This window comes from Cavia porcellus, unplaced genomic scaffold (genome assembly GCF_034190915.1).
Source record: "Cavia porcellus strain 051 isolate PalLab524CR breed Dunkin Hartley unplaced genomic scaffold, mCavPor4.1 scaffold_31, whole genome shotgun sequence".
Classification (NCBI taxonomy): Eukaryota; Metazoa; Chordata; class Mammalia; order Rodentia; family Caviidae; genus Cavia; species Cavia porcellus.
Window position 1 is genome coordinate 27,330,185 of NW_026947514.1, and position 22,803 is coordinate 27,352,987.

At 42.2% G+C, this 22,803-nt stretch overlaps 1 protein-coding gene and 1 pseudogene across 2 annotated transcripts; both read right to left on the bottom strand.

Annotated features, from left to right (window-relative positions):
* Nucleotides 1-683: 683 nt before the first annotated feature.
* On the bottom strand, nucleotides 684-21,968 carry Dlst (dihydrolipoamide S-succinyltransferase). 2 transcript variants are annotated; one of them, XM_003472420.5, is made up of 15 exons: nucleotides 21,834-21,968; nucleotides 21,258-21,291; nucleotides 18,434-18,482; nucleotides 15,613-15,668; nucleotides 15,414-15,488; nucleotides 15,136-15,191; nucleotides 14,422-14,533; nucleotides 11,968-12,120; nucleotides 11,424-11,500; nucleotides 10,399-10,496; nucleotides 6,239-6,369; nucleotides 4,807-4,880; nucleotides 4,412-4,495; nucleotides 3,889-4,056; nucleotides 684-2,220 (listed from the first exon to the last, which is right to left on the bottom strand). In XM_003472420.5, exons 1-15 carry the CDS (start codon nucleotides 21,894-21,896, stop codon nucleotides 2,086-2,088), a joined length of 1,365 nt encoding a protein of 454 aa, XP_003472468.1. In that variant the 5' UTR covers nucleotides 21,897-21,968; the 3' UTR covers nucleotides 684-2,085. The 2 variants fall into 2 exon arrangements, with proteins under 2 accessions (XP_003472468.1, XP_063097202.1); XM_063241132.1 differs by lacking the exon at nucleotides 18,434-18,482 and having other exon boundaries at nucleotides 15,414-15,486.
* LOC111757603 (U6 spliceosomal RNA) lies at nucleotides 14,691-14,791 on the bottom strand (annotated as a pseudogene).
* Nucleotides 21,969-22,803: the final 835 nt, after the last annotated feature.

Consider the following 22,803-nt stretch of genomic DNA (forward strand, 5'->3'; position numbering starts at 1 on the left):
AATGCTCTCACACCAAGGACTAGACCTGACAGACTATTCACAAGCTCTTTTCGTGAGCCTGGTTTTTGTTTTCCTTCTCTTTTTACAAGCTGTAGTTCTCCCCTCTGTGGCCTACTTCCTTCTCCATAGGATGGTCTCATTTTCAAGCCAATCAGTAGACAAGGATTCTATGTGGAAAGACAGGGTACATGGAAAGCTGGACTGTTTTGCCTGTTACCTGCCATCAGTCTAGATTAGCTCCCGATGCTGTCCACTGACCCTGTCAGACTCCTCTTCCTCCTGAGTGACCTTCCCTCATTTATTCACACTAATCTGGAGCACCCTAGTGCACACATGATCAAGACCAAGTGAAATTTTGAGTTGTCCCAACTCCCCAGTTCACCCCAGAAATATTCCAAACCCCTACAAAACTTATCTGTTGGCATTTTGAGGGAGCCAGCACAAAGCACAAATTTCCTTCAAGAGTCTGGTCTGCCAGGCTCACGGGGCTCTGTCAGGAATCCCAAGTCTTGGAGAAAAGCATGCTCTCAGCTGGCAGAGGGTTCACACTTCTGGAGTGTTAGTATGGTGGTAACTTATGTCAAAAGGACAGGACTCCACAGGACAGCCAACTGGACTTTCAAAGCGAATGTAGCAGCACTTGTACGACCTCAGTTACCAAAAACAGCACAGATGCAGGGACCTTGTTTGAGAATATTTGCCCTTTAATTTTCATTCAAAGTCAGTTCTTTAAATATTTTAGAGACAAGGTCTGCGTGGTGAAGACAGAGTAGCAAATGCTGCAGGCACTCAGTACTGGCCCTCCCCCCTCCCCACCTTGCTTCTCGGCTCAAGATTAAAAAGGGCTGCACTAATGGCTCTATGTCAAGTGCCAGCAGTCTCAGGCCTGGATGCAGTGGATACAAAGCCACAAGTCCAGCAGCTTTCATGACCACAGCCATGCTCCAAGGAACTTCAATGACTGCCCAGACCCAAAGCGCAGTGCCTGAGATGACATCGGCCACTTCACCACCAAGCACTGACACCTCGGGGCTAGTCCCCACCATATTCCACCCTCCCCTAAACCAGTGTCCCTGCATGGGAAGAGTCAAGGCCCCATTCCCTTGCGGCCACACATGGGGAGAAAGAGAATGGCATCTTGGTCTACCTGCTTAAATAACTTGAGCTTAAAAGCTCAAGTCAATCTGAGTTGGTCAAAGGATGCCTCTGCTCTCTGGCTCTCAACATTGCTGTGACCAGGCTCTGTCCACTGCTGTGATGTGCTAGCATCTGCACTAAACAAAAACAATGTACTAGGACGGCTCCTAGCAGCCTGCGAAGGACTGGCATGACCACACTTCTGTAGGGTATGCCAAAATGAGTTTTCCTGGGTGAGCCACTGACTTAAGAGTGTGAGGGCAGGCCTGGGCTCTGCTCCCATCTGTGATTACAGTATGACCTCACAAGGACTTTGCCCTCTCCTCCCAATCAGCATTCAAGCCCACCCCTGGTTCCCTGGCCTGTGCTGCCTGGAAGAGGTAGAAGAGGCATTTTGCAGTCACTGACAACTGAGTATGACGGTGCCATTTAAGAAGCAAAGCAGCACCTCTTCGCCTGTGTTCAATGCCTCCACACAGGTGGCATCAAGTGAGAAGGAGGACAACTGGGAAAGATGCTGCTGAGCGTGGGAAGAACAGTATCCTCCCTAGACATCTCTGGAGAACACTGTCCAAAGATGGAAATTTTGTCACATGGTCCCCAGTGGTTTCCCTATGGTATACTAGCAGTGGGGAGAAGCAAAATCATCTTTGCAGAGGGTTAATGAAAGAAAAGCAGGAATATTAATGAGCATCCATTAAAGTTCTCTCTCTCTCAAGCCTACACAAATAAGATATCTAAAGGCAAGAGAAGGGTATGAGAGTGAGCCTGGTGGGGATAACAAGAGACGACCTGTGACTGCTGGTTACATAGTGCCCTGGCTTCCTTGCTCGAGGCCAGCAGAATGTGCCTGCCTGTCACCAGGCTAACTTGGGACTCATGGGGGTCAGGAAGAAGTCTGGTTTTTCAGTTCCTGCATGATTGATTTGTAGGGCGTGTGGCCTCCTCCTAAAGGTCCAGGAGGAGGACTCTGGGATCCTCTACCGCTGCCTTGATTTTTCGGAGGAAAGTCACAGCCTCTCTGCCATCAATCAGCCGGTGATCGTAGGTCAGTGCCACATACATCATAGGCCGCACCTCCACCTGCAAAGAGGAGAGGATAAGAGATCTGCCTCCAGCTTGAAGGGAGTGGGATGAGCACACACGGCCACAGGAAATCTCCTGCTTCCAAGCCTTTTCTAGTAATGTTACTCCTGGATACTTAGGACGATTCCAAAGACTACCTTTACCCTTACTGCAATGTTCTCCTACTCAGAAAAAAAAATTTAAACAAGAGAGCCAGGCGTGGTGGCTCACGCCTGTAATCCCAGCACTTGGGAGGCTGAGGTGGGAGGATCATTGCAAGTTCGAGACCAGCCTGGACTACAACGTGAGCTCAAGGCCAGCCTTAACTGCATATAGAGACTCCGTCTCAAAAAAAAGCCAAAAAAAAAAAAAAAAAAAAAAAAACTAAAAAAATAAACAAGAAACAACGTTGCCCTCTAACCCATCTATAATCTCAGAGGAGACTTGCTGGGAAAGCAAGGTGAGCCGGAATCATGCCTCTTCTCCAGTGAAGCAATAGTCAGTCTGCTCAGCTGGATGACTGTCATGTAGAAGCTACAGCTGTCACTAATATCTCGGATACAGAAGATACAGGAGGTTTTCTCTTTAAGTTCAGCTGCCCACTAAGCACTTTCCAGTTACAACTCAAGCACTTTTGCAGAGCTGAAAGATCAAACTAGTCTTGTGCATGCTAGACCAGCACGTTACCACTGAGGCACAACTCTACCCTAGAGTTCCATATAAAGAAATAAATTTGTAGGTCCCACAATGTATGCAAACCTGGGCTCATGGCCACTTTCAAGGGACAAGATTTAAGGTTTTTGGAGTCACAAAAAAGTAAACGATCCAGAACTCTTCCAAACATATGTTTCAGAAAGCTTTTTTGTAGAAATCTTTTTTTTTTTTTGGACAGGGTCTTATTATGTAGTTCAGGCTAGTCTTGAACTCACTATATAGCTCACGCTGGCTCTGAACTTGCAGTATCCTCCTGCCTCAGCCTCCCAAGTGCTGACACCATGCCCAGCTACTACCAACCTGTCTTTTTTTTTTCCTTTTTTCTTTTTATCGGTACCGGGGATCGAACTCATGACCGCCTGCTTGCAAGGCAGGTGCTTATGCCGCTGAGCTAAATCCCCAGCTTCTACCAATCTATCTTTTAAGAACTAGCTGAAGCCCTTTGACCTCATTCCTTAAACTGCCAGAAAACTTTTAAGTCTGATCATATACTTCTGCAGCTCATAAACTGTGCTTTCTTGTTCTTTGTTTCCCAGGAGCAAAGAGTACATTTCTAACTCTGTCCCTCAGTTCCCAGCTGGCAATGAAGCATGTCAACTAATCCCAGATGAAGGTGTGAGCCTCTTTTTTTTTTTTTTTGTCTTTTTCATTTTTATCAGTACCAGGGATCGAACTCACGACTGCCTGGTATGAGCCTCTTCAGCTCCATGGTTCTCAAACTTGTAAGGCACATTCCAACTGTCTGTACACCTGGTTCTGTAGCTTTGGGAAAGACTCCAAGAATCTGCATTTCAGTTTCCAAATGATGCTGACTGTACAACACTTTTAGAATTAGCATCTACACTCTATTAGTTAAAACTAAGAGATGTAACTTAGGCTTGAAATTATAGTGATTGCTTTAACTTATTAGTAAACATTTAGTTCTTTCTTAGCATCAGCTAGCTATTAGGACCTGAGAAGTGAGGTTCCTACCTTGCCACCCACAGCCACTGGTCTGTCGAAAATGGCGTGCATGCCAAGGATGGCAGACTGAGGAGGGTTGATGATGGGTGTTCCAAAGAGTGAGCCAAACACGCCTCCATTGCTAATAGTGAAAGTACCACCATCCATATCTTCAATGGCAAGTTCGTTCTTTCTGGCCTAAAAACAGAAATTTCAGAACTGAAACATGTTCTTTCACCCAAAGAAAGTCAATCCAGAAAGCTCTATCTGAGATACTAGTGACAGCTCTAGCTTCCACATGACAGTCATTCAGCCAAGGAGACTGACTAGTGCTCCCCTGGAGAAGAGGCATGATTCCAGCCCACCATTCTCCCCCCCAGCAAGCCTCCTCGATGAAGATTTCAGTCACCTGAGGATGGTAAGCCAATGCTGATGTCTGTACTTAGCTCTTATGGGCTACTGCCTTTCTTGGCATCTAGAATTAGAATACAGCCTTCTACAGACTCTCTTCCTTCTTCCCAACAGTTTGTACATGTGCTATTGCCTACTTTACCTTCTCTCCCAGTTCACTGATGGTTCGTTCAATATCTGCATAATTCATAGTTTCCACATTCCTGATGACAGGAACCACCAGACCCTGAAAACAGTGAAAGGCTGTCTTCAGTTGCAAATTAACAGTACCCTTTTTACATAAACTTGCTTGATTCAAGCTAATGGTCTCCCCTATTCACAATACCTTTTATTACTCACTGCAATTAAAAGAAAGCCTAAGGTATTAAGGCTTAACATTAAGATAAATAAGAAGGTGGTACAGTTAAAGAAAAAAAAAATTACAAACTACCACTTAAAAATACAGAATTACAGAAATGATCTCTCCCATATCTTCTGCTTTTTCACAATTACACTGAGGATTCAAGATCAGCACTTCCACCTCCTGCCCCAACGTACCCGTGGAGTGGCCACTGCAACACTGATATCAATGTAGTCCCTATACACCACCTCTTTGGTTGCATCATCAATCACTGTAAGAAAAAACACATGTCACACACACTTCCCAAGCTAGGGTTAATAAGCTAACATTTGCCTTAATAGTAATTGATACAGTGTGGGCTGGCCAAACAGCATGAATTTACAAATGGCAGCTGGCACTGTACTTACTCCCATCCCAACCAACAAAGCCATCTCCCAAGTTCCCTGCTGACTCCTCTGTGTGGAAGCAGCATCCATTTCTGGCAGTCCTCAGAATGGATCAACACACTGACTTTCATGGGATGTGAGCATACTACGTTCTGGCTAACTAGCTCTGCTCATGCCCTCTGAGACTGCACAGTGTTAATAAGTGCTGCAAAAGGGCAAATGGCAAAGGAGTCAGGGTTTATCTATTCTGCTCCCTGCTCACAAGAGGAAGGGGGAGCTTCTTACTAAGAGATTCAGTAGCAACCTGGTATCTAACTTTTAACTATGTCAGTGTGAGATGGCACATTTATATCTAGCATTCATGAGAAAATAAAGGCTTAGGACTCTTTTCCACAGAACAAGAGTCTAAGTTTAGTATTAGACAAGGCACCAATGAAAGCATGTAAAATGAATAGAAACCAAGAGAACTTTGACGCTCACAAGATGCTCACAAGTGTGTACAGGCAGAAGAATGTACAGAATGGAGGCCAAAGGAAAACACAGAGAAAACCAGTCAAAAAGATGTAAGAATGTGAGAAACAAAGAGAACATATCAGGCAAAGCAGAGAAAGCCCTTCTACCTACCTAGAGTACAGTAAGGAAAGGACTAGGGCCCCTTACTTCTAGCTCTCTTGCTGAGGACTGCAGAAATGTCACTGACCCCTCTCTCCAGCCTTCCAGAGAACACAGAAGTGTCTCAACGTGGAAAAAACCACTTGTCAAGTCAGCATGTCAATGATGTGAATGATTCAAAAGGAAAGAACGAGTATCAACTCCTCAAGAGAGGCCAACCCCAAGGCTTCCCAAAGAGACTCATCTCAGAGAGATCAAAGATCAACCTACAGCCTATATCAAGTGTGGAAGTCAGGCCCCAGATCATAGGCCCATCAGGTGAGTGGGTTGGGGGTCCTGGGGATAGCCAGACTACAAGCTTCCATCCCAACATGAGATGGCCTGGAGGACAAGCAGTCAAAGCAGCCGCCACACTGTGCACTGGGAAGAGAAACTGCTCTGGCCGTTTGGAGGGAAGACAGTAACCAAAGGTATTTCACGAAAGTAAATCAATGAATCCCTGGGGAAACTGGCCCTATTTCCCATCTAGGAAATAAAAAGGCCCAGTGTGCTGACCCCAAAATGTCAGAGTAGTCTGTATTCACACACATACTTCCTAAAACCTCTGCAATTCTGGCCACAAGAGACTCACCTGCATTTACAACAGGCTGTTCCTGCAAGGCAAAGGCTGAGGCCTTCACAAATGCTGACATAAAGCCTAGTTTGAGGTTATGTTTCTTTAGAAAAGCATCTTTGTGCCGAGCTCTCATTTCCTGGATGTTACTGAAAAACATGTTACAAAAGAAAGTGACCACAAAAGAAGTTTTGATTTTTTACTTTTCCTGAGTTTCTATCCATATACACAACTGTGTAAGCTTTTCCCTATTCTAGACCATTTACCTAAGCTCAAGCTTTGAAATATTTCACTAAAGGTCAACACAATAACCTTGTTCTTTCTTTCTTTTTTTGTCTTTTTTTGAGACGGTGTCTTGCTGTGCAGTTCAGGCTGGCCTTGAGCTCACGTTGTAGCCCAGGCCGGTCTCAAACTTGCAATGATCCTCCCACCTCAGCCTCCGAGTGCTGGGATTACAGGCGTGAGCCACCACGCCCGGCTCAACCTTGTTCTTTCACAAAAACCTAATATAAAAGAATTAGGGCCAACCTGGGTATGCTGGTACATGTCTGCAATCTCACTATTCTGGAAGTCTGAGGCAGGAGGACTGCAAATCGAAGTCCAGCTTAGGCAACTAAGAAATTAGCAAGATCTTGTCTGAAAAAAATTTTTTAAAGGGGCTGGAGATGTAGCTCCATCAATCAATCCCCAGTACATCAAAATAATTAATTAATTAAAAAATAATCAGAGCCAATCTCTCTTTTAGGGTGGAATGAGGCCTTTACAGGGCTTTTTCATGTTCTAGAAGTCATAGGTTTCAGTGATAAAGAAAATGAAGGAGCAGTTACGTTACGGCACACCAGTATCCTTGCCCTAGATGAGAAATTATTTCAGGCTACGTTAAAATCATGAGCTATCTTGGGGGGGGAAGTTTTAAGCAAAATCTACTAAGTAAACAATGCCTATTTGTCAGAATTATTTTTTAAAGCCACTAAACATGGGGCTGGGGATGTGGCTCAGTGGTAGAGTACTTGTCTACCAGGCACAATCCCTAGCTAGCACCACTGAAAAAAGGAATTCCTTTCTAATGAGAGAAAAATTAAAAAAAGAAAAAAACCACCTAAAGGGTTTGGGTGTATGGGTTCTCCACATGAACAAAAGCTATACAGGAAAGGACAAACTCTGTGTTTTTTCCAGCAGATTCGCTCTTCATCCCTTCGAAGTTAGCAGTTCTGTTTGCTCCTTCAAAACAGGCACTGTATCACCACATTTACATCAGGGCTGGGTACCAAGACACAAAGACAATTAAGATGTAGTGCTTGCCCTTAAGCTTAGTTTAATAGGTATATTTTCCTTGGTACTTAGAAAAGTGGTCCCATGTGGAAAGAGGCCTGTCCCCTTCAGATTCAGCAGCAGGGCCTCACTGCTGAGAAGCCTTTTCAATCTGAATAGCTTTTGGACACTGGACTATTTTTTCGCACACACACTGTAAAGCTAGTGTGAAATGGTTTGCTGCAGAAACCTCTGTATTTATCGGAATAGCATTTCAAGACAAAAATCAAATTTAACTTTATCTCAGGCCTAAATGCCCAAATCTCCTTTTCCCTTTATAATGGCTTAATCCGACATTAGCAAGAAAGATAAGTAGTAGTACAACTTTAACTATCTCCTTCAGATCTTCTGTTTTTAAAAAAGGAAAATTTCCTAGGGGGACTGATTGGGTTTTAAATGTTTGTTTTCCTGAGTCTAACCCTATTTAGTGCTAGGGTTACCACTCTAAAGACATTACTGGTTCCCAAGACAGAAGTGTTGCAGAAGAGGCAAAGAGAAGTGATAAATATCTCTGCTCTCAAACCTGCCTGACTGCCACTGTCTGGTCATTAAGGAGTTTCTATTTCAGAGCTCTGCCCTTGGAGGCAGAACTGGAACAACACGGGAAAAGCGGAAGTCTCAGAAAGGCCCTTATAGGTTAGCCGATCCATACAGGACCAAAGGGCACTCGATCTAAACCAGATTACTGGCTACAGTGAGACTCTAGACCCCTGTTAGGTGACACCTCAATTAGCTGCTGAAAGGAAATAATATAGCCATTGTACTTACCTTCCAATCAAGGCTGTTGAGCCAACTGCACCTTTCAGGGTCACAAATATTTACATGTTTCATCTTAAGAAACTGGATAGAATTTCAAAGTTCAATTCAATTTGGCCCTAATGCACTGAAACATAAGCTGTAGCCTTTGTGATTCATTAGGCAAGGTCCTTCTCTACATACTTCGGGCAGAAGAGAAATCTTTGGCTGAAATGACATCCAGTCTCTTTAGAAAGCTTCCTAACAGAATGGATGACATCTACCGAGATCAGCACAAACTGTCAACAATGCCCCAACACAGCCCATTAGCCACAACCTTTTATTTTTCAGACCCCTTCCAAAGGAAAACAAATTTCTCTGATGAAAAGTGGAAAAGCAGGGCTGGAGATGTAGCTCAGTGGGAGACCACTTGCTTAGCACGTATGAGGCCCTGGATTCAACTTCTGGTACCTCAAAAAAAAAGTAGATGAATAGACTTAATACTTTAGATAAAAGGAAGCAAAGAAATGACCTAAAGACTTTAAGTCTCGATTTAATCTAAATTATTACCCTGCCATTCAAAACATTCAGAAGCATACTCCATTCTTTCCTATACATATTTTTCATGGCAGAAATTATCTTTGACTATTTCTTACACTTTTGCTTCTGTCATGGTCCAGATTGTTCACACTGTCTGGAATGACCTTTCTCTGCAATGCAACTTGCTAAAACGCTAATCACATTCTCTTGACGTAACAGAGACTAAACCTAGGGCTTTGTGATGCTACCACTGAACTACATCCCCAGCCCTGAGATAGGTTCTTGCTAAGTTGCTAAGTTTGACTTGCTAAGTCAAACTTGCAATCCTCCTGCCTCAGCCTCCTAAGCAGCTGGGATTACAGGCAGGCACTGTCATGTCCAGTGGAATGGTAGTCCTTCTTGAAAGCCAATTAAAAATTCTTTTCTCCAGGAAAGCCTCTCTGACCTTTCCCCTGCTATTACTGCCTCCAATCTCACACAAAAATGAACTCACTCCTTTTCTATTTCATACTCATTTTTCCTCCTACATTTTACTTTGGGTTCATCTAAACCCGATGATAAGCTGTAGAGGGCCAGAGCTTCTTTTTATATCCCCCTTTATATTTTACCTTCCTGTAGATAATAAACACACAAAATATATTTGTTACACTCAACTACTTTCTCTTCCCTGTAGTACTGATACTTGCATAAATCAAAATCTTGAAGAAAGCTGGGTGCAATGGCCAACACCTCTAATTCAAGTACTCAGGGAGCAACTTAGCGAAACTATCTCAAAACACATACATATATACATACATATATGTACATACATACAGGGCTGGGGATGTAGCTCACTGGTAGAGCTCCCAAGGGTTTGATTCCCCAGTATTAGAGGGGAAAAAAAAAAAAAGAAAAAAAAAGATTTTGAAGAAAACAGGTGAATCAACAAATGAGGTCACTACAGAAATGGGCACAGTGAATTAGTCCCTTTAATATTCTGATGTTTTTGTTTCTGCTTTCCATTACACTACTACAGATGGGAGAAATGAAAGCCCTGTTTGACTGTGAGTCACTCAGGAACATGCACAAGAAACAGTGAACTGTGGGAAAAGAAATCAGTATGCAGGGATCTGGCTCCAAAATTTTGGGGGGAGGGGAGTACTAGGGAGCAAACTCATGACCTTGCACTTGCCAGGCAGGTGCTTGTGCTGCTGAGCTAAATCCCTAGCTCTGGCTTGAAGAAATTCTGTCAGGGGTTCTCCATCCATGACCAGATCTGGGATTTGGCCCTACTGGCCTGGTTGCCCCATCTCTGGTTGGCAATCTAACACTAGTCATTGGAGTTTAAAACTATTACTAGCCTCATTTATCAGAAATCACAAGATTCAGGTATAAAAGTCTGAAAGGCTAAGTTTCTTACATCAGAGAGGATGCAGGCGTTGTATTAAGAAAACAACGCCAACCAAGGGTTGTCCTGTACAAATCAACAGCAAACAAAGCCAAGAAGTACCTCTTCCTTGTCCAGCTAGTTTTACAGTCAGCAATAGGTGAGGGCTATTGCTGGGGCCACCTCCCCAAAAAAGAACATGGAGACACGGAGATAGAGATCCCACCTCATGTCAATCTCATTGAAAGTAGTCAGCATTGCACATGTATTCTGGGCCTCCTTCAGACGCTGAGCAATTCGCTGCCGCATCCTGTTCATTTTTTCCTGAAAGTGAAAGTTGGAAAGTATTGACGACCTGATCTCTGGTTCAAGGATTCCCCATATAGTCTGACAGTTAAGTTTGCCAGGAAAAATGGCAAGGACTACTGTATTTAAGTAGCTCCAGGCTTTCCTGTGGTGGCTTTCCTTCTCTGAGCAACAATGAGGAAACAAAAGCCTAAAGTACTCACTCAGATGTGCTTAAATTTTGGCCAGGAATGGAGGCCCCAGGAAATGGTGTGATTTACAAACCAAAACCAACGCATAAAAAGGAAGAATGTGGTATATAGGTCTGTCTAGCCATATAAGAATCATTCCTGAAGAGAGAATTTCTGTTGGTAAAGACCTTCATGAGAACAGCTAATTGTAGAACAGAAACTCACAAGCAAGAAACTTTTGAAGCTAGAGTATTTTTAGAAAATAGTCTCAGGCAGACAAACCCACACTCTTGACCACACTTCCTTAAGATTTTATCTTTGACCTGACAGATACTGCCACTGTGTATTATATACCTAAATTACAGCTGAGTATCCAGGAAATATAGGGCCAGAGCTCCCACTAAACTACCTCTCTAAAGTTTGCATCACTGTAATGGTGTGGAGTGTATTACTAAGTTGGTATTCCCTGCAAATGCTTTACACATGGCATTTCATTGGTAGCATAACCTAGTGAAAAGGCATAGTGGAAAAACTACAGGACAAGTGAAAAAATGGTGGAAAAACCATGGGACAATTATAGAGAAGACCTCAGGTTCTAGTCCTATCATTTGATGGTTATGTGACCACAAACAAGCCATTTTCCACACTTGATTTCTTTATCAAGGCCAACAGCATGAACTGCTATCCATTCAATGGCAGGCACAATTACATTCATATTCCATTAATCTCAATACTGCCCCCACCTCTTTCTTGAAAATAGTCCTCAGAGGCTTACCCGATGTTCTGAACGCAGACCTCTACCAGCTCCTGAATCAGCCAGTGGAGGTGCAGCTGTGGGTTTAATGGCAGAGACTGAAAATGAAGAAAGAAGGTATGGCTGTATCACAAGAGAAAGGAACATCTCATAGTGTACTCATACTGAACCATCACTTAATTGTCAACAAGATATATGTGTGTGTAGTGTGTATATATATATATATATATATATATATATATTTTTTTTTTTTCCTTTTTCATTTTTATCGGTACCGGGAATCGAACTCAGGACTGCCTGCTTGCAAGGCAGGCGCTTATGCCGCTGAGCTAAATCCCCAGCCCCGTCAACAAGATATTTTAAGATGTATTATATCACTCTGACTTCACAGCTGTAAAATCTCAAGAAATAAGTAGCCAAAGTCACAGAGCTACCAAACAGAAAACCTGGAGTAAACCCAGACCTTCAGATACAAAGTCTGAAGATCCACAAAGCAGCCAACCTGTTCTATAATTAGTAAGGGAGTGTGGTATTTGACAAGCGTTTTTCTCCGTTGGAGGCTTACCTGGTTTGCTAGAAGGAGGCTGTGAGGGGGAGGGCACTGGTGGCATCTGAGTAGGTATGGAGGCAGCAGCGGGAGGAGGAACTGCTGACACTGTCGGTTCTGCTTTTGGGGCTGCAGTGGGACCTTCGGCTGGCTTGGCCTTAACAGGTGCAGCTGAAAAAGAAAAATAGACATTGCTGGCACTGTTTGGAATGAAGACAACCAAATCGCAGATTCTAAGTAGAATTTACTTAAAAGCCCTATTTCCAATCCATTAAAAAATGTCTACTGCACATTTGCTATATGCAAGACACTATGAGATATATACAATGGTATAAGACATTATCTCTATCCCCCAGGGTCCCTAAATGCTCTGCCTCAGATTAAGTGGCTCAATTTAGCTGCCTTCATGTCACATAAATACTGATTTGTCAAACTTAGCCACCTGGTACCTTCCCACTGAGCTATGTCCCTTGCCCTTTTTAGGTTTTACTTTTAGAGAGCATCTTAGTAAGTCACTAAATTGCCCAGACTGGGCTTAAATTTGTAATTCTTCTGTCTCAGCCTCCCAGTGTGTATCATCACACTCAGCTCAGCAGATATTTTCAAAGTATCAACTGAGCCCAAGAAAATGAAAACCTTCAAGTAAAACAAGCCCAGGAAATTCAAGTGTTAAAAGTACACAGAAATGTAAACATTTCTTGCTGTTTATTTTGGTTTTTTTTGAGGCAGGGTCTCACTATGTAGCCCAGGCTGACCTCAAACTCACAGCCATCCTTCTGCCTCAGCCTCCCAAGAGTTAGGATTACAGGCATGAGCAACCTCACCCAGCAACATTTCTAATTATAGTAATACTGATAAAACTCAGCTATTTTAACATTACATATCAAAGAATACTTTTTTCGTTTTTGGGGGGTACAGACAGGATCTCACCATGTAGTCCATGTGGCCCAAAGGGGTTTGAACTTGTGATCCTCCTGACTTAGCCTCCTACATCCTAGGATTACAGGCATGTGTCACCATGCTCAGCTAGAATATTCTGCATCATTAAAAAATAGTATAATCACAGCCTCATTAAGCTTAAAAGTTCAAAGCACTCCATCTAGGATGATGCTCGTAAATCAATGAGATAATCATATAATAAACAACTTTAAATCAGATGGTTTCAATTTTTACTTATCTGGAGAGTATATCCAGTTTTATATTTAAATTATAAGAATTTTCTTTTGACATTAAAAAATGAATTACCAGAAAATATACTTCAATGAAGATTCATTATCACTCCCTAAACTACTACTGTACAGTTTTTTCCACTTCAAACTTGGCTTGGCCTGATCAACCTCAATGATGTAATCTAACATCTTTCTGGTTGACTTTTAACAAATAAAAAAAAAAAAAAAATACATGTTAATAGTTATAGCATTTAGTAAGTCAGAAAAACATCTCTCAAATACCAATTGTGAGGACCAGTATAAATTTCTTTCTTTCTCTTTTCTCCCCAGAGAAATGCCTGAGATGTTACAAGAAAACAGAAACTACACTAAATTCTCCAAAACAAGTAACTTAAAAATAACTCTCTCATTTTAAAACAATGGGTGTCAGTGCTGGAGATTTAGCTCAGTGCCATAAGTGCCTGCCTTGCAAGTGTGCGGTTGTGAGTTCAATCCCTGGTACCGATAAAAACAAAACAAAACAAAACAAAAAAAACAATGGGTGTCAGTGCTGGTTGTGTATTAGAATCACTAAGGGAACATAAATAAATCAGAACCTCTGGATGGTAGCTACACGTTATTTGTATGTATGTATACATTTACATATTGTGGTACTGAGGACTGAAGCCAGACCTTTGCACTGAGCTACGTCCCTAGCCCTTTTCTAAAGTTTTTATTTCGAGACAGGGTCTCACTAAGTCACTGAATTGCCCAGGTTCGTTTCAAACTTGTGATCCTCTTGCTTTAGCTTTTCAAGAGTGCTGAAATTATAGGCACGCACCACCACATCCAATTATCTGTATTATTCTTAAAGCTCTCATATGATTCAGAAGTCAGAGTTAGAGAAGGGAGCGCTATCTTCAAAACCTTTGTTTGTAGCTTTAAGAAAAGATCCATATAAGAAACATCCATGGGGCAAGAAACAAGAAATATCTATGGAAAGGACAGATGAGGCATTTTAAGTTACCTTTTTTCCCCCAGAACCCCACATTTAAAGTTCATGCTATATAAACATTACTCTTTTTTTTTTTTGTCTTTTTATCGGTACCGGGGATCGAACTCATGACCGCCTGCTTGCACGGCAGGCACTTATACTGCTGAGCTAAATCCCCAGTCCCAACATTACTCTTCTTATACCCTCAATTAAGGATAACTAGAACCCCAAAGAGTCTCTGAAGTGTCAGGGAATTATCAGAACAGCACGCTCAGCCCCGAGGCCACGGGGGAACACTGGAGACCTTGACCACCCGGAGAACTTCTTTACCACCAGTTTTCCTGAGTGTGAACAGAGGAGTGCCTCCTTCAACTTTCCCTCCATCAGGTACCAAAAGAGCTTCTATCACACCATTTGCTGGTGATGGAACCTGCACAGATGTCTGGAAAAAGAGAGAAGGCGATTCCTCAACATAAGTCACAATATGATTTATTCAAGTCCCTGCACACAAAAACACCTTTCTGAATCAGAGCAATGACAAGTCACTGCTATTGTGAAGATTCACCCTCTCTATCCATTCATGGAAATCTTTTTTTTTTTTAAATATGGAACACTTCACCAATTTGTGTGTCATCCTTGCCAGAGGCCATGCTAATCTCTGTATCTTTCTAATTTTAGTATATACACTGCAGAAGCAAGCACAAGACATAGAAATCTTAAAAACAAATTCAGTTAACGTGTTTCCAAATGAGACACACAAAAGCAACTGCAACAGTTTATGCATCACAAAGAAAAAAACTAGTTATAAAGTGGCTAAAGTTATTAAAGTAACTAGTTGCCCTTAATAACCTCAAACAGCTTTTCTTTTTAATGAGTTACTCCAACACTTTTACAACTAAGGTTAGAGCTAGTTAAAAATTATCTTTAAAGAACAGTTAAATCCTGTTTCTTTCCTTAGATTAAGAAACCCATGGTTGATCATAAAAAATTACCTCAAAAAAAAAAAAAAAAAAAAAAATTACCTCCAATATAGGATAAGCTTACCTTATCCGTTTCAATCTCACAAACCACTTCATCTTCTGCAACTGTGTCTCCAACAGCTGAAAAGACAATCACAGTCTACCTGTCAGGTGAGAGCCTCCAGCAGCCATGAGCGTTTCAGCAAAAATATTATACACCCCTTTTCTACAAAGCTTGGGGGATGTAGCTATGTATCCATATGAAAGAAACAGGTGTCAAGTCAGAGGTTCTACTGATTAGAACTGGGGAAAGGAGTGGGTTAGAAAACTACTTAAATTTAACGAGAAGAAACTAAATCTTACCTTTCTCCCACCTGACATCTCCCTCTGTGACAGATTCTGCAAACGCTGGGGTATTGACTGTAATCACATCATCCTCTAGGAATAAAGCAAAAATCACAAGTAGTCCTCCCCTCGCCTTTTAAGTTTTTCTCTTTAATTAAACTTAGCCAATGGTGGCTCTTTCCACTACAATGTCATTCATAAGAAAACAGGTACTTACTGCACACAGCTGTGGTTCTGAAATATCGAACACTGAAGATACTACTGTTGTCAATGCTGCAAAAGAAACAGAAAAGTTAACTCCCTTAGTATGTAAATCACTCACATTTTAGTCTAGTTTAGGCACTACAAGTCACCTTCCCTTTAAATCAGTGATTCTTGGCCAGGGTGCCCAGCACTGTCATCCTGAGGAACTTGTCAAAGTACTCATGACTAGGCCAGATCCAGTGATTATGACTCAGCAGGTAGGGAGTCCCAGAGCCTAGTGGCCTATGTGCCTTATACAGTTCCCTGTACTGCAATGAAATGCCAGTTCTCACAAAGACAGACTTACATTTAGTTCTCTAAAGGAAAAAAAAAAGGTATCTTGGTCCATTCGAGACCCACTGTTTTTTTCCTTCTGAATTAGGTTAACCAAATTCAAGTAAGACATAAGTCATGCCCTCCTGGTATATGGTGATACAGCAGGTATAATGGAATTTGTCCTCAGGGTTACAGATTTAGATCAGATAAAGCAACAAATATGACAGTTAACTCAGAAGTAAAAGAAGATGTTATGCAAAAAACAAAAAAAACCACGCAAGCCATTATGGTATCTCCTGTTCTTTTGCTCAGAGAGAGCACATAGTCCATTTTAGATTCTTTCCAAAGGAATCTCAAAGACCAAGGCATTTTCTGGAATGGCATTTGCATTAAATATTGTAAAAATGGAGAATGATACCATCTTGTAGGCACAAAGACATGAAGAATGTGAGATATAGAAATATATGGTAAAGGGACTGGGGATTTAACTCAGCAGCATAAACGCCTGCCTTGCAGGCACACAGTCATGAGTTCAATGCCCAGTACCAAAAAAAAAAAAAATCTATAGTAACTAGGATTAACAGCTTTACATAATTTGAGAAAATGATTTGTACAGATGGAAACTTTAACTTTTTACTTCAAGGGTATTGCAAGGATACTCAACAAGCACCTTTACAATAGGAAACTGAAACATTTAAACTGCTTTTTTTATTTCTTTTTTTACTTTTATAATGTCAAAATAATTTTATAAGGTCTACATAGATGCAAGGGGGACAATGTAAAAAAAAAAAGTTTTTGAAATGCGGAACACAAAATGTTGTTAGTAATCACGTGAAAGCATATGCCATGTCCACACATGCTGGCGCATGCCTCTTATCCTAGCTACTCCGGAGGCTGAGGCAGGAGGACCCCAGGGTTTGATGCCAGCTGGGGCAACTTAGAAGATCCTGCCTCAAAACCGAAAGGGCTGCGGGTAGAGCATGCCGAGGCCCTGGTTTTGAGCCGGAGCACGGGGAGTTGAGGGAACTGAAAATGCCTGCAGACAAGAACTAAGGAGTAACACAAAGTGCGGGAAGCCGCATTCAGGGGCCAGGACAATGTGGCTACACTTTTTTGCCATTTGAATTTTGAACCACATAATTACCTGTTAAATAAAAACACCAAACAATTTTTACAATGAAAAAATTTAAAAATAAAGTACCTCCTTCATAAAAAAAAAAAAAGATAACACATAACACAAAATTATATATTAGTTTAGGATGACACAATTAGGAATGATCCAATCTAAAGTTTACTGGTTTTTTAATAATTTACTTTCAAACACTTGTTATATTTATTACATAGGCATTAACTATTGTCCAACTTTTATCTAAATTGTAGATGAATAATGTATGTTGAGTCTCCCTAAATAACTTTTTAAATTACAAAACCACTGATGAGCTGGGCATGGTGATGTACACCTGTAAATTCCAGTACACGGAAGACTGAGGCAAAATGGAGGCCAGCCTGGGCTACACAGTAAGACTGTCTCAAAAAAAAAGTACTGATGTTCACTGCAGAGTATTAGAAATAGCAAAAACAGTGTTTATAATGGGATTGTACCATGCAGCAGAAAATGCAGTCGTTTTGTACTGTAATGTTTTCCCACTATTGTAGTGTGAATGCTATACAGCTTAACCCTGATGTCTGCCATTTTGAAAGAAAGCTGGGTATACAGTGTTAGTTCAATGTAGATTCCTAAAAATGAAACTGCTAGATCAACAGGTACACATGATTCAATATTCATGATTGCCAAATTACACTCTGAAAATAGCACAGGAATTCATACTTCTAGTACTGAGTGCAACATTTTGTGAATTAAACACAACAAAACTCATTGTGATGCACATTAAGGAGTTAATCTGCTGTCTCTTGGCTTTGAAGATTCTCCCTGAAGACAAACTAGCTTCATAGCTCTTGAACAGGTTACTAGAGAGCATCCTTTTACTACCTTGAAAATAGAATGCAAGGTAGCATTTAAGTGACATTTATTTATAAGCAGACTGAAATACACATGGGTAGCTTTTCTCCAAATTCTGCATTACTTCTGAACTATTCAAAGTACCAGGGACCTGCTAGTCTTTTCCTTTTACTGTTTTTAAAAAGAGTAGCCATGTTACCAAGAGGATGCTCTTAATAAACATGACCTCCAGCCATTCAGTTGCACTTGTAGCCAACTAGTATATTTAGAAGCACTCTTTTATTTCTATTCCCATAAAAAAAGAGGTTTCCAAGTTATCTTTTGTTATAATCTAACTTCCTGAGAACAGCTAAATGCTTGATCAAACTATGGCAAAGGATAACCCCCAAGGTCTACCACAGATAAAAATGATCATCAATGTTAGATCTAGGGACTGACTTAACACAGCCACCTCAATCTAGGTCTGGAGACCAATGAAGAAAACAAGACGCTCAAATTTAGAACTGGTATCTAAGAAAATACCTGGTGGCCACATATCTGTACTCTCCGTGATACTTACACAATCTTCCTGCTGTCAGGGTAACTTGGTCCCTGACATAAGGAGACCCCTGCAAGAAACAAAACAACTCTTAACCAACAACTCTTATCTTACACAGGATATGAGATGGAAGAGCTCTGTTCATCCCCTGACCCCAAGACAGCAGAACTACCTGTAGGTAACAATATAATTTTTATCACTCTGCATTTTGTTTCTCAAACTTTTCCAGCAAAGTAACCTTAACAGCAGTGATAAATGGATATTCAAGGCTAAGGGTGAGTATAGGAGTTTTACCATCTTATTTAACTTAGAAATTCATTTGTCTATATTATTTCTATTTTCCTAATGAAATATCTCTATTCCCTAAATCTTTAAATACAACTATAGTGTGAAAAAAAGACAGGTGACAGCTTACTCTGTAACTTCACATTATCAAAATGAAGATACAAGGGATGTTTGGTCTAGGTTTGAGTGAATTGGGTTAGAAGCTTTCCTGACTAAACCCAGTAGCAAAGACAAGAGTTACTTTAAACCTAGGTCTCCAGCTTATTTCAGAACAACGCAAATACATTTCCCACCTTGCAGCACTGTTCCTGTGCTCTTCCTTAAGTCTTCCACCCTACTCATTCTCAACAAGGTGAGAGACCCTTTCTGCCTACCAACTATCCTTATCATAAATAACTGCATTTTCTCAACTAATACCCAAAAACTATAGCTGCCGCCTCTGAATATACTTTTTCGTCTTTTTCCCCCTTCAGATCCATTAGGAACCCCTCCTAAGACACCAGTTGAGAGAGACAGCTTCCCCTTATGCCCAACACCTCACAAATATTCCCGAGAGTCAAGCCAGTCACGTCTGTAACCAGCACTGAAAACAGCAGCACAAATTCTAAGCATAGCATGTCTTTGACCTAAAATATAACAGCCCCTGATTTCTGGAAACCTGAGTCCAATTTAGAGTTTATCCTACAGCAAGTATCATTTCCACAATGTTTTATGGTTGTAAAAAATTTTTACATATGGGGCTGGGGATTTAGCTCAGCGGCATAAGCGCCTGCCTTGCAAGCCTGTGGTTGTGAGTTCGATCCCTGGTACTGGTAAAAATACCAAAAAAAAAAAATTTTTTTTTTTACGTATGACTTCATTCTGGTTTTCAGTCTCATAGACTCTCTGAAGCAGAATGACCACCTGGCATTATTCTTATTTTATATATAAATAGGATTTTCCAAGGTTAAGTTACTAGTTGAAGGTGAATCCCTGAGCCAAGATGCAAAACCCCAACTGCAAGGCTCTTTTCTCTATTATGCTACTCTATAAAGTTAAGAAAAATGTTTCAGATATTTTTCACGCTTCTCAGTTGAAAAGACAGTTTATTACTGAGACCCCACTATGAACTGACACTGTGCTAGGTGTCTTACATTCCTCTGGTCCTTAAGTAAAAGTTCAAGTATTTTATACAGTCCTGAAACATCCAGCCCTATCTTTCAAGGCTGACATCCTTCCCATGTCTATAACTGGTCAAGTCCCTTCCTGCTTAGAAACTTTTGCACAAACTATTGTCTCTACCTGCAATATTATTTTTCCGGCTGCCTCAGGTATTTTTCAGGACTCGACTTAAACATTGCTTCTTTGGGGAAACCTTTATACACATTCTCCCCAGATTCCTTATCTTCCCAAGTACGCTACATCATGCTAGCCATCACCACACCCTGTACTTTCCTTCCTAGTAACCACAATATAATTATGTCCTTATGTGTACTTGCCCTGTCTCTGGAGCTGGCTCATAAGCTCGAGGGTAGAGACCATCTGTCATCCCATCACTGAGCACAGGGCCTGGCCTTGTAGTGAACACTCAACACATGATCTGTTGAGTACATGAGTAAATGCGAACCTTAGCTCAGGTTAAGGACAAAATCATGTGCTCTAACTTGACTAAATCAAGTTGGCTGTGTGACCTTGGTCAAGCCACTTACTGTTTCTGATCTTGTATTATTCATTTGAAAGATAGTGGTAATATATCTTTTGTTATTTGATGAGATTAAAAATTGCACAGAAATCACTCAGAATGATGCTTAACACAAAGTCAGACTATAATAAGAGACATATTCAACATAGAATTATGCCAGGCATTTACTAAAAAACAAGCTAAGATATATACACAACACACACACACACTCTCCCCCTGACACCAAAAGCAAAGCAACACAAAAACTTGGGATAAAACCTAGACTTCCAACACTCTCCTTCAAAGAAAGTAGCCCTGGCAAACTCATCTTTTTCAGGGACTTTGTAACTGCTATTCCCTAACTTTTGCTCTTCACTACATTAGCTTTGTCAAATCCTCCAGGTCACAGTTTTAACATTACCTAAAGAAATGTCTTTTGTCCACTTTTATGCTTCCTTCTCAGCTTACTACAATTTGTGACTGTTTGCCCGATTAGCAATTTTCCCTGTCTTCCCAGGTAGCCCGTAAGCTCCTCCAGGGCAAAGTCAGTCACCATATTCGTAGTAAGGGTCTAGCACAGTGGCTGACAGGTACTAAAAACTTAAGTAATCAAGCTGGGGATTTAGTTCAGCGGCATAAGAACCTGCCTTGCAAGCAGGCGGTCGTGAGTTCGATCCCCGGTACCAATAATTAAAAAAAAAAAAAAAAAAGGCAGAGAAAAACTTCAGTAATCATGTGCTGAATGAATACGTAACAAATGCTAGATAAAGTAGCATTTTGTTTCAGTGCTATCTGAACCGAAATGTCTTTGAACACGAGCAGAAACAGACTCAGATTTCTTCACATTGCTCTGCTCTAGAGAGGAGCATTTTAATTGGTAACCGTAAGGGCAGAACTTACCAGGCAGGGAACGTCTCCCTAGAGGGCAGTTCCCCTGTTGAGAAAGAAGACATTATCGATGTCACCCAACATGAAACGAGTGGGTAAAAAGCTTTTTGAAACTGCACACTCAAACATGCTCCATTACTGATGACAGGTGAACTTCGTAACTCTGCAACACAGAGTCTGCCAGATCACCTAAACGTCTCAAAAGAATTGATGCCTGCTGGTTTTAACCGCAGGACAGAGGCGGCCCCCAGAATCGGGCTGCAGGGCTGCTCCGCGCCCCCTCCCAAACTGAGCCGGTCTCATCAGTCAGGACGGGCGCGGTCCCCCAGCCCGACACAGAGGGTGGGGTCCAGCAGCAAGCAGTGGGCACCGGCTGCCTCGGGAAGATAAGGAGCCACTGGGCTCTGCAGGAGCCGCAAGACCGCCGAGAGGACGTCTGCGGCCCCGGTCGCCCAGCATGCGGCCTCCGCGTCCCAGTGCCCTTGGTGCCCGGCCCGGGTGGCGCGCTACGCCCCTGCCCTTCAGGCCGCTCGTCCGCCCGCCGGCCCGCTCCTCACGCGCCGGAGCCCCGGGCTGGCCAGATCATACCTTCTGGAAGGCGGCGAGCGAGCGGCTAAACGCCCGGGACACGCAGCGCGAGCGGGACAGCATCGCGGCGGCGGAGCCGAGGGCGGGCGGACACCGGATATGGGGGCGACAACAACCGGAAGCGAGGCGGGCCGCGGCACTCACCGCGCACGAGGGGTGTTCGGAGCGAACCATTGGTGGAGGGAGGTGGGGTGGGTCTGGTTGCAGCCCGGCGTCCCTTATTCCCCAATCTGAAGCGATGGGGTAATCTCATACAACGCCGCGCTGTTTGCCAGCACAGGCGGGTCTTCCTTAAGATGCCTGACTGTTGGTCACTGAATCGCCCCTGGGTCAGACCTTTTTGCAAAACAGTCCGAGTTTGGAGCCTTTCTCTTCTGGGCACCAAGGCTTTTGACCACCTGATTACCTGAAAAGAAGGAAAGGTAGACGTGGTGACACTTGGCTCCCTGAGGCCCAGATGCTTCAAATACATATAAGAAAACAATCACAGATCGCTTGCTTATCTCCCTAACCCTGAGGCAAGGATTAGAGTCCTTTGTCGTAACAGAGTCCCAAGAATCCTTTAAAGGTCTCTAGTCCCTCCACCAATTAGCTTGATTTATATAGCATCTCCTGATCTTCCCCAGTCCTTTCAGAAACTCTCCAGCCAAACTAATGGTTCTCCATACATACCAAACATTTGGAAGTTGGTTTGTCATCGTACTCCTAGCAGGTAAACTCCTGCTGTCATGTCCTTTACATTTTGTCTTGTTCCCAGCTGTATTCCCTGCATCTAGGACAGAGATTAGGTGCTCCATAAATATTCATGTGCTGAATTTGGCCTCTCAGCTATGGACATCCCATTCTGCCTGCTGCCTTGTAATGAAACACATGGAGGGCTGGGGATTTAACTCAGTGGCTCAAGCCCTTGCCTGGTCTGGTAAGCACAAGACCGCAAGTTTGATCCCTAGTACCAAAAAAGAAACAATCA